Source organism: Zeus faber (assembly GCF_960531495.2).
Source record: "Zeus faber genome assembly, chromosome: 9".
Taxonomy (NCBI): domain Eukaryota; kingdom Metazoa; phylum Chordata; class Actinopteri; order Zeiformes; family Zeidae; genus Zeus; species Zeus faber.
The window spans coordinates 6824131-6834700 of NC_137197.1; the positions used below are offsets into that span (position 1 = coordinate 6824131).

General features: G+C 52.1%; 1 protein-coding gene across 2 annotated transcripts in view; it reads right to left on the reverse strand.

Annotated features, from left to right (window-relative positions):
* tgfb1a (transforming growth factor, beta 1a) overlaps positions 1-10248 on the reverse strand; it is a 10583-nt gene extending 335 nt beyond the window's left edge. The window contains exons 1-6 of one of the 2 annotated variants that reach the window (XM_080006912.1): positions 9891-10248; positions 4085-4354; positions 3123-3354; positions 2251-2401; positions 1699-1809; positions 1-1053 (exon numbers count right to left, since the gene is read on the reverse strand). The exon at positions 1-1053 is cut by the window's left edge and continues 335 nt beyond it. In XM_080006912.1, the coding sequence (XP_079863038.1) occupies positions 1006-1053; positions 1699-1809; positions 2251-2401; positions 3123-3354; positions 4085-4354; positions 9891-10221 (1143 nt within the window). In that variant the 5' untranslated portion in view covers positions 10222-10248 and the 3' untranslated portion in view covers positions 1-1005. The remainder of the gene's footprint in view (positions 1054-1698; positions 1810-2250; positions 2402-3122; positions 3355-4084; positions 4355-9890) is intronic. The other variant, XM_080006913.1, reaches the window with a different exon arrangement.
* Between the last annotated feature and the right edge of the window lie 322 nt (positions 10249-10570).

The window sequence follows — 10570 nt, forward strand, 5'->3', positions numbered from 1 at the left end:
ACGGTGCTCCCCGAAAAACCAACACCACAACCACATCCCCAAAAGCCGAGCCCTCTAAAGACAACAAGCCGCTGAAACCGGGGCTGGCAGAAAAAACATGGTGTCGCCACTGGTGTAAACCGCTGTTGTTACTCGAGGCTTCGACGGCCTGGGTCGCTCCTCACGGACACAACGCAAACACAAACACATGGACAAAAGGCCTTTGTACAATCACACCAGAGTATATTTTTCTGTTTGTTCGTCGAATATGTGAATGGCGGGGGGAGATAAAAAGGTGTAAGACGCGAGATGTGGGAGCCGGGTAGGGCAGGCGGACACCTGTCGGATCAGGGACGGGGAGTTTCCCAGAGGTCGCAGAGCGAATCCGAAGGCTGATTGCTGACTGAGTCCTTAATGGAGGAGCTCCATCCTGGAACACCTGGTCCACTCGAAAAAAATAAAAAAATAAAATAAAAAAATAAAATTCCCTCCAGTTCCAAGTCCAGGGATTCGGCACGTTTCCTGTTTTTTTTTTGGTTTTCTTTCGAAGGCGATGCTCTTCGAAGACGAAGATTACGTGCTCCCTTCATCCGAGCCATGTTGGTCGCGCTTAACCATGTTTCTGTTTTGAGAATGGTTTGCAGCTTCATGCTATTTCCATATCTGACCCACACATGCATACAGCCACATCATTTTTCTTAAAAAAAAAAAAAAAGATGTCCGTCAAAAAAAATAAATAATAAATGCAATTTAAGAATGATTTTCTTTCAATTATTATCAGAAATGGTATATAGTCACATAAAAAATACATCTATGAGAATAAGTCCATCAGTCACTGGTCGCAGGTCAAGACGGGGCTTGATGTCGGAGGTGTTGAGCCGGGACCGTCAAGAGACATTTCCACACTTCCTCACTCCAGCAAAACTCTGTCGTTCAACCATCTCAGGCTCCGAGTCTGTGAGGTTCGTCCGTGTCGTTTAGATCCTTTATGGGCTTGAGTCAAGGAGACGAAGAGGCTTTCCTCTCTTAGCTGCACCTGCAGGACTTCACGATCATATTGGACAACTGTTCCACCTAAAAGAAGCAAAAGAAAAGAAAACACACAACCAAGTTGAACTCAGAGGCTGCAACGCGTTTACAAGCAGCTCTAAACTCACATAGTATGAAGCCATCACATAACCAGAATAATCGATGAACCAGCGATGTTATTTGATGTAAGCCACAAGCACTGCCTGAAACGATTGACTTTGGATTGATTTTGCAGCGACCATTCTCGAAAACCTGCGACGCAATTTGCAAAGTGGGTTTTTTTGCAGTGAAATGATCAACATTGCGGCAATTGCTTTTTCTCCCAGTGATAAAATCGATAAAATTAACTTTCAATTCAAAATACAACAAGCACCAAATTAAATCAGTACTGCATGGTGATCTCCGGGGGAAGGGGTAAAACGTTGGATTTGACCTTTCAATGGGGAAGACTTTTGCGAATTTTTGCGAAATTGCAAACTCTCGCAAATACTGTGGAAATTGGTTCAATTTCCATCCATTACGTTAATTGCAAAAATCGTGATTTCCTGGAGGGACTGACTTGGTAAATAAAAGTGACAAAGAAACGACGCAATCAACATTACCCAGAGACCTCTTTTTTTTTAACCCATGGTGCTCTGCAAACACTGCCTCTGAGCATGAATGTGACTTCAGTGCGCTCGCTGTAAGTACCTTGTGCTGCCTTCCCACGTAGTAGATGATTGGCAGCGGGTCCAGGACTTGGGGGGCGCAGCAGGGCTGCACCGAGGCCCCTGGGTTGTGGTGCTTGTACAGCGCCAGGATCTGGGAGTGATTATGCGGGGGTGGGGGTGGGGTGGTGGGCGGGGGGGGGGGGGGGGGGGGGTGAGGTGAGGACACACGGGGCCCAGTTTAGAACTTCATCATCAGCATGACCCCGCGCCAAAGCAATCATAGCAGACAAGGGCTAAATCGCAAAGGGCTAACATTTCTGCCTGTACGAGCGATAGAGATAGGGTGAGAGAGAGAGAGAGAGAGAGAGAGCGAGCGATGGATAGAAGTTCCACAGTAAGAGGCTTGTTGGTTCACACCGGTCTGCAACAGTGCATTTTAAACTTGACCCGAAAGGGGCTGGAAAAGGAGTGCGGTGCTCCGGTCAAGGCCACACACGGCGGGAGAGGAGCAAATTGACGATGCGGCCTCCGACCTGACGGCCAAACCATCTCATTCGCCATGCAAGCCCAAATCACCGTTTTTACATCGTACCTGGGAGTATTTGTTCTCGGCGCTCCAGATGTAGGTGCATGAGCCCATGCAGTAGTTGGCATGGTAACCCTTGGGCTTGTGTATCCACTTCCACCCGAGATCTTTCCGGAAGTCGATGTACAGCTTCCGCACGCAGCAGCTCTCCGTGCGGCTGCGAAGGGGGTTTAAAGAAATCAAGGCACGCATTTTTTCATCACGGGACGGTCTCAGAGGGCTTCACACGTCACATTTCACACGGGTATCAGGCATCCCCTCATCTTCACCTCCACCATGGCGAGGAAAAATCTTGAGGAGGGGCCAAAAAGGGAGGGATCCCACTCCCAGGACGACTGGATCAAAGTGCCAGGACCAATGCATGCTGAGCGGGCAACGTTCTTAGCTTTATACGACTAAGCCTGAACCAAAAATGCTTTGATTTCCCGGCAGCTTTTCTCAAATCTCGGTTTGCAATTCCCATGCGCTTTGTAAAAGTTGATGCGTTGTTTTGCAATACAACCGAGCAAAAAAAATGTTTTAGTGTTTGAAGTAAGAGGAAATTCTGCAAAATTGAGAATCGACTGCAAATATTTAATTACATTACATTACATTTAGCAGACGCTTTTATCCAAAGCGACTTACAATTGTTCAAAGACCGACGGACGCAGCCATCAGGAGCAATTAGGGGTTAAGTGTCTTGCTCAAGGACACTACAGCATGCTAGCAGGAGGAGCCTGGGATCAAACCAGCAACCTTTGGATCACTAGACCACCAGCTCTACCTCCTGAGCTACCATCCCCAGCTAATACCCATCTTTCCGCTGAATTCTCTACGCATCAAGAACCGTGGGCTCACAGCTGCAAAAAGCCATTTCTCCGACAAGCAGGAGTCCTTACTCGGTGCAGGCCTCCTCTCCGCCCGTGGACCTCCTATTGCGGGAGCTGAGCTGCGTGCTGCTGTTCTTGGGGATGGACATGGCCAGGATGTAGGGCCTCTGCATCTGCCCGTACAGGCCGCCGGTGTCCCCCCGGCCGGTCACCATCCCGGAGACCCGGAAGCCGAAGGTGCTGTGCGTGGACGCCTGGCTGCACTCGCAGAACAGCTTCAGCTGGAAGCCCTGCTCCTCCTCTGCGAGACACAGCGAGGGGAGATGCAGAGCGTGAGAAATAGTGGGAGGGGGTTGTACACAGGTTTGAAACATTCCACCTTCTATGCAAAAGATGTTCAAATCTCAAAATCAGACCGATAGATAAACAGAGAGAGAGAGAGAGAGAGAGAGAGAGATTGACAGCTAGTCGGATATATGGGTAGCATGGCTTCCCTGTACGATATATACCGTAGATAGATGGATAGATAGATAGATAGTGTGGCGGGCCAAGGGGGCGTGGTTAAGCGCCGCTGCAGACAGGCGGTGCAGGCTCCCGTCCCGGGGGCTGCTCGGCTGCTGCGGATCGGGCGAATCGACGGAGGGAATGTGCTGATCCGTCCGATCCCGAACCCAGGAAGTAACATCGCGTGCGGGACATGGGGCGAACCGGGCGAGACGAGCACGCCACCCGAGCCGCCGGACACGTCACGGCAGGGGGGCACCTGAGTGCCGACCTAACGGACATTTTCGTTATTCGCCTGCGAGCCTCATTATGGCCCACGTGCCACCTTTTGTTTGAACATTAAATAAATACGCGCCAACCGGCGCTGTGTTGCCTCCGCCTGCCTCCTCTCTCTCAATCCCCTGAACACACTTCTACAGACAGACAGACAGACAGACAGCCAGACAGACAGACAGACAGACAGACAGACAGACAGACAGATAGATAGATAGATAGATAGATAGATAGATAGATAGATAGACACTCACCTGTGCCCTGGAGCCACTTCTGCAGGGTCTCAGTGATGTCAAAGGTCAGCCACTTGTCCCTCCACTGGTTGGAGACGTAGCGGGAGGCCAGGTAGCGCGCCGAGCCGCTCAGACCCTCGTACAGCTCCACCCGCTGCTCCGAGGCGATGGTGGGGCTCTTGATGAGCAGCCGCAGCTCGGCGCTGGTCAGCAGGTGGTAGTCACCCACGCTCAGACGCATCTCGCCGACGTTGAACGGAATCGGGTGGCTCTGGTCGGTGCTGTTGTGACCTGCGCGGTGAGGGGAGAGGGACGGCGCCTGGGTGAGGTTTTTTATTTTATTTCATTTTTTTTTTCAAATGGAACAGATTAAATGAAAAATAAATGAATTCATCGGTGGGAATAAAATGATTCGATTTGATTTTGATTTTGGGGGCCGATTCGAATCTATATCAGCGCCATACTGATGAGACGGCTCATATGATGATATGACTCGATGCCCGTATGTCGACATTGACTTCACAGTGTATCATCTGATGTGCGTTGCAAAAGGAACAGCAGATGTTAATATTTGTAAATGAATTTGAGACTATGGTGGTACTTCATTTCAGCGAAAAATGGTTTCAGAACTTCCAAACAAAGAAAAAACGTTCACATTTTCAAATTGGCCCATGCAATGCCATGTATCTCCTTCCAGGGTACGTTTAAACCAACCAAACACGATAATTAAAGCAGGAAAAGCAATGAATAAGCGAACATGATGTGGAAAAATGGCACGATCGTGTTTGTCGAGACCGTTTTCTCCTTTATCAAGATGCGAGAACATTCAAAGTGGGACATTTCCTCTGATGTCTGCGCCCCGCACGCTACGGTCGGAAAGTCGCCGACGACGCCGTGATGCCGTGCTAAAGACATGGTAAAACCAGACTCCAGCCGTCTTTTTCTAATTCAATTAGGAAAAGCTGGAATTTGTCCCTGAAGAGCCACAAGCATCTTTTTCCTCCGTTTTTCCCCTGTGACTCGGCCCGACGCCGAGGCCGCAAAGACTCCCGTTGAACTCTGAGAAAGTCAACACCGGTTGCCTAGCGATTCGCACGCGCCGGCCAAGGATATTTCGGATGCATCCTCTCCAGATGGCAAAATAACCGAAGTTTTGGTGGAGCTGCGTGCACATGCGAGTCAAATGCCATCCCAGAGAAACTGTACAGCCCGGGGGCATAAACTTTGAAAATGGATGTCGGCCGTCGTTTGGCCCACACTCAACTGTCTCACGGCCAAACGGATCCTTTACGGCAATAATGATACGTCTATATGCGGTGACTGTGCCATAAAGGCAACGAGCGCCGTTTCCCGTCTTTCATATCCTCGCTTTCCCTGGATGCCAATTTGAGATGCTACACCGAAGTGAATCGAGTGGCATTATTCGAACATCCCGGCTTGGCCTGTGATCTTCTCTGTCATCGTTAATAGCGCTGGGAGCCCGCAACACTTTACTTACCTCGTCGAGCTTGTAATTAAACCACCTCTGGAGCACCGCGCACCCAGGATGCAACGCAACCCTTGAGATGCGCAGCGCCCACATCAACTTTCATTCGCCCGATCCATCCCGCCAGACTCGGCGAGGCTTCCGATAAACAGTCGCCCAAAATCCTTCGCTGTCTCAGGGTCCTGTGCCTGTTTTACGTAATTATTCATTATTCATATTTATTATAAGTGAATTACATTCCTACGCCTGTTGTATGAGTGATGTTTCTGCAACCTGATACGCTCCACATTCCACATCCCTGTGCACGTCCAAGTCCTTCCTGTTAGATTCATGGGCCATAAGACGGTGATATAAGTCCATCGCAACGTGGAGCGTGACCCAATTACCTGAACTGCGGCCAGACAAACCTCCGCAATCGCTGTAAATTTGACCTTTCGCAAAAGAAGGGCCCCTTGGACCGGAGCCCGCGCGTTTTACGCTCCGGCGTTAAAACATCCACGTCGTGACGGGGGGAACATTCTTTCTGCGGGAACTGATGGGAAACAGAGTCTGGCCATCTACGTTTTTTTACCGCGATAAATTCCCCCGAGCCCTTGCATCAGCACTGGATCAGGCCGCGTGGAGACACCAGAGAGATAAGTGCAGGAAGGGAGATAAGGGCGAGAGGGAGGAGGAGCGCGGTGGAAAAACGGTGAACGGAACCGAAAAAAAAAGACAGAAAGCGAAACCCGCTCGGGTGCACGGGGAAAAAACGGCGGCCGCGGCGAAACAGTGGCGAGGCTGCGAGGGACGGGGGAGGGGCCGAGATTTACGGTGTGAGGGGGGATCCACGGAGGCAGCGGTCTGGCCCCGGACCAGCCCTCCCGGATCCCCCGCCGCCAGCTCCAGTCACTGATCAGCGGGTCGGATTATGGGATGGAACCGTTCCCGCTCGTACCAGGATCCACCTCACCTCGTCTGACTGTATCTCCTACGAGTATCACACTCCGCCATCCCGAGTTGGGCTTTTTATTTTTCCTGCTTGTGACAACCAAAGCAAAAGCGAAAGGAGCCGACTGGACGCGGAAATAAGAAAGTATCGCAGAAGCGTTCCGGCCGAGATGAGATGAGCGACGCAAAACTGCCGCTTTTGTTCATACAAAAATAAACGACGGCAAAGGGAAAATATGTCATCCCTGGCTGCTCCCAAGGGTAAATAAATATGAGGTTAAAACATTAGAGGCTGGGGATGTGTTTGCGAAACAGGAAATGGAGTCACTTCCTTGGGAACTATATTGGTTTTAGTGCCATAATTACCGTGCCGCTTTGCCATCACTTCTCCTTTCCAATTAGCGCGGCTCCGATTGCTTCTCTTCCGGAGGCGACGCCTCACCGGGGTCTGTCCCTCGGAGAGCCCGCGGGACGCAGGGGCCTTCGCCCCGAGGGACGGGGGCTCTGCGTGCCGGACGCGGAGTTGGGAAGATGGCCGCCGCCCGCATGCAGGCGCGGGCGTGCGGAGGGGGATTTTATGTGCTGAATCGGGGACTATCCGCAGGTAAGTCGAGGACAGCTGTTGTGACAGGTATGGAGACAGCTCTGTAATTACTGGCAGGAGGAACCAAATTCCAGCAACAGGCTAAATACCTGCCTCTCTGCCCTACGCCGAGCTCCACCCTTCCACAGCCAGCTCGTCCTGATCCCCACCTCCCTCGCCATCTCGCTAACCCCCACCCCTCGTCCCTTTGAGGGTGCCGTAACAGTGGCGGTGGAGGAGGCCTAATCCCTGAAAAATAGAGTCGTTACCAATTTCAGTTCATCAGGACTAACTAAATCCTATGGCTTGTGCGGTTTTATTTCCCCCTGTTTTATGGAAAAAAATAACAAAAAAAACAAAAACAAAAAGACACCAAACAAGACTAAACAAGACGAAAGAATAATCTTTCCCGTATGCACACTTAATTGCCTTTGGTTGCAGTCGGTGTGGGCCTCGAGGGGAGGATATGGCTGTTAAATGACTGCGGGGGTTTGGCCTAATCCACCGCACAATTGCAAAAATGCAGATTAAATAGAGGCTAAGCATTAAGTTATTAAAAGTGTTGCGCGCACAAATACGCACGCTTCCCTGCAGGGCTATCAGGGAAGGAGCGAGCCGTCCAACAACAACAACAACGGCGAGGTCGAGATGACGAACAGGAACGATAAGGGGGGAGTTTAAAGAAACGGGGGTCCCGCCGCTGGATTCCTTTTGAATGACTTTGTCAGGAAGGAGCGAGCCGAAGTGGAGTAAAGGGTCTGCTGCTTGTCTTCCTTTTATCTACAGTTACCGCCTCGCCAGCATGTAGGGCCTAAACTTGTAGAAACACATACACACACACACAAGCAGACGCGTGGGCGCACACGCGCACGCGCACACGTGCACGCGCACGCGCACACGCACACGCACACGCACACGCACACGCAGAGCCACTAACACACCTGACATTGACGCGCTTGGAGTCTGTGAAGTGCGGCATTTGGGGGGCCGGGCGGAGCGCGAGGAGAATGGATGGATGTTTTGCAGCGTTCCAGAGGTAGGAAGCCCGGGCTCCCCACGGGCACAGCGAGCCACCGGACCTGAGTCACGCACCGACTCTGTGGCTATCGGCCTGCCTTCCTTCCTGCCAAGCTGCCCGTCGCAAACACACTGATAATGAGCGCAGGAAGTGCGTGACGGGAGACGGAGAGAAAGACGGAGAGATAGAGGGCGAGCGGGGGGGGTCCGTTCTCCCCCCCCCCCCCCCCAAATTGGAAGCCCCTTTATGCAACCCCGGCCAAGGAGGAGGCGGCTGTGCTCAGGATGCAGAGCAGCGACGGCAGTTCTGGTGGCGGCCCAAAAAAAGAGAGGGGGGGTGGAGGGGGGCGGGCGGAGGGAGGCAGGAAAAAGGGAGATGATTGGAATGGCGGATCGCAGGGTGATCAGAAGTGTCGGGGTGAAGCGCGGAGAAGTGCGACGCTCGGGTTACGGGAAAACCCCCAAAACCCCCAGAACGTGGAGAAAAAAAGAGGAGGATGAGAGTGAGACGGTGCCAGGACAAGTCTCCCCTCGTTCCAAAGCCGCCCCCGGTTTGTTAAGATGCATCCGAGCCTGAAGGTTGTTTGGTTTCCCCTGGTGCACGTGTCTCACGCTCCGGGGGCCCCTCGCGGGTTCCTGTGAGCTCTGGCGTCCTTGGCGTTTGGATCCCTCCCACGCCGGGCGCTCGGTTGGTGTTTGGTGTCCGATGCTCCGCAGGTCCCCCCCCCCGCCCCGCTACGACCCGCCATCGTGGTCCGAGCCCCCGATAAAGGATTCCCTTTGAACCCGTCGAGGGAACGGGGACGAGAGCCCGTGCGCTGAGAATAATCAGGTGCTACAGGCCTGGACGGACCCAAAGAGCGTTGAAAGAATATGTTTATGAGTCATCCAAGGAGACTTGGCGGAACATGACGATAACATTAAGGACTCTCCAAACAAACAATAAAGCAGTAAAACTGCATTGGATACCATGAGAGCATCGCTCCGCGTCCTGAAACAGATGCAACGCAGGGTCCGGATAACTGAGAACGTGTGTGACCTCCGACCCCAACGAGCCACCGGGCCATGTTGGGCAGAGAACAAAAGGGGGTGCACATGTCCAGGGAATTTATGGGGATTTCAAACACCAGCCAACAGACAAGCGCTATCTATCTATCTATCTATCTATCTATCTATCTATCTATCTATCTATCTGTCTATCTATCTATCTATCTATCTATCTGTCTATCTATCTATCTATCTATCTATCTATCTATCTATCTATCTATCTATCTATCTATCTATCTATCTATCTATCTATCTATCTATCTGTCTATCTATCTATCTATCTATCTATCTATCTGTCTATCTGTCTGTCTGTCTGTCTGTCTGTCTGTCTGTTTTAGTAACAACTGTTGCCAATAAACAAGGAAGTAATTTTCCCATCTTGGATTTACCAGCGAAGGAGTAAAAAAACAAAAACGTCCATGGGGATGTTTTGCAACTTACACAGAGTTTGAACAATAAGTCAAGCAGCAGTTAATACAATAACTGAACCATGACCACATTCTTCAACGTACCAATAAATGTGTCTCAAGTGTTTTCTACGTGTCAATGTGTGTGTGTGTGTGTGTGTGTGTGTTTGGGAAAGCGGGAAAGAGTGTGTGAGAGAGAGAAAGAGAGAGAGAGAGAGAGAGAGAGAGAGAGAGAGAGAGAGAGAGAGAGGCCTTGACTTGCTACGTATGAGGAACCCATATTGATTACCTGCCAATTCAGAGTAGTAACATCATCCCAGCGGTGCAGTGTTGTAAGCGATGCTGCTTCCTACTCACCCGACTTCATGGTGAACTTGTGCAGCTCCTTGGCGAAGTACTCCTCCTCCTCCTGCTGCACGGAGACCGAGTGGGGCTGCTCCTCCTGCTCCCTCAGAATCTCCTCCGTGCTGTTGTACAGGGACAGCAGAGCGGCCGGGATCTCCTCTCCCTCCCCGGCCTGCTCCGCCTCGGGCTCCTTGGGCATCCGCAGCTTGCTGAGGATCTGGCCCCGGATGGCGTCGATGCGCCTCTTCTTCACCAGCTCCAGGTCGATGGTCTTACAGGTGGACATGCAGCCCACGCTGCTCACCACGCACAGGGCCACCAGCGCCAAGCAAGCCAGCCTCATGGTGCCAAACTGACTGCCCTGTGACCACTTCGGTCCTTAAGCACTCTCCCTCCCCCTCTCCCTCACCCGCTCAGCCCTCGTCCTCTCCCTGTCTCGCTCTCGGTCTGGGTTCTCCCGCCGGGCCTGTAATGTTTTTTGGAGGGAGCGGTGATTCACGGCGTGCGGAGGTGTAACCCACGCGAGGTGCTTCCAGGTGGCAGAACAGTCGCGGCAGTGTGGTGAGCGCAGGAGGTTCAGCCCCTCGGAGAGGCCTCTGGAGCCGCCGCCGCTGTCGCCGCCGCGGAAAGCGTCCGGCGCCACCCGCAGCTCTGTGGGACGGAGCGGGAGGGGGTTACCCTGGCGGGAGCCA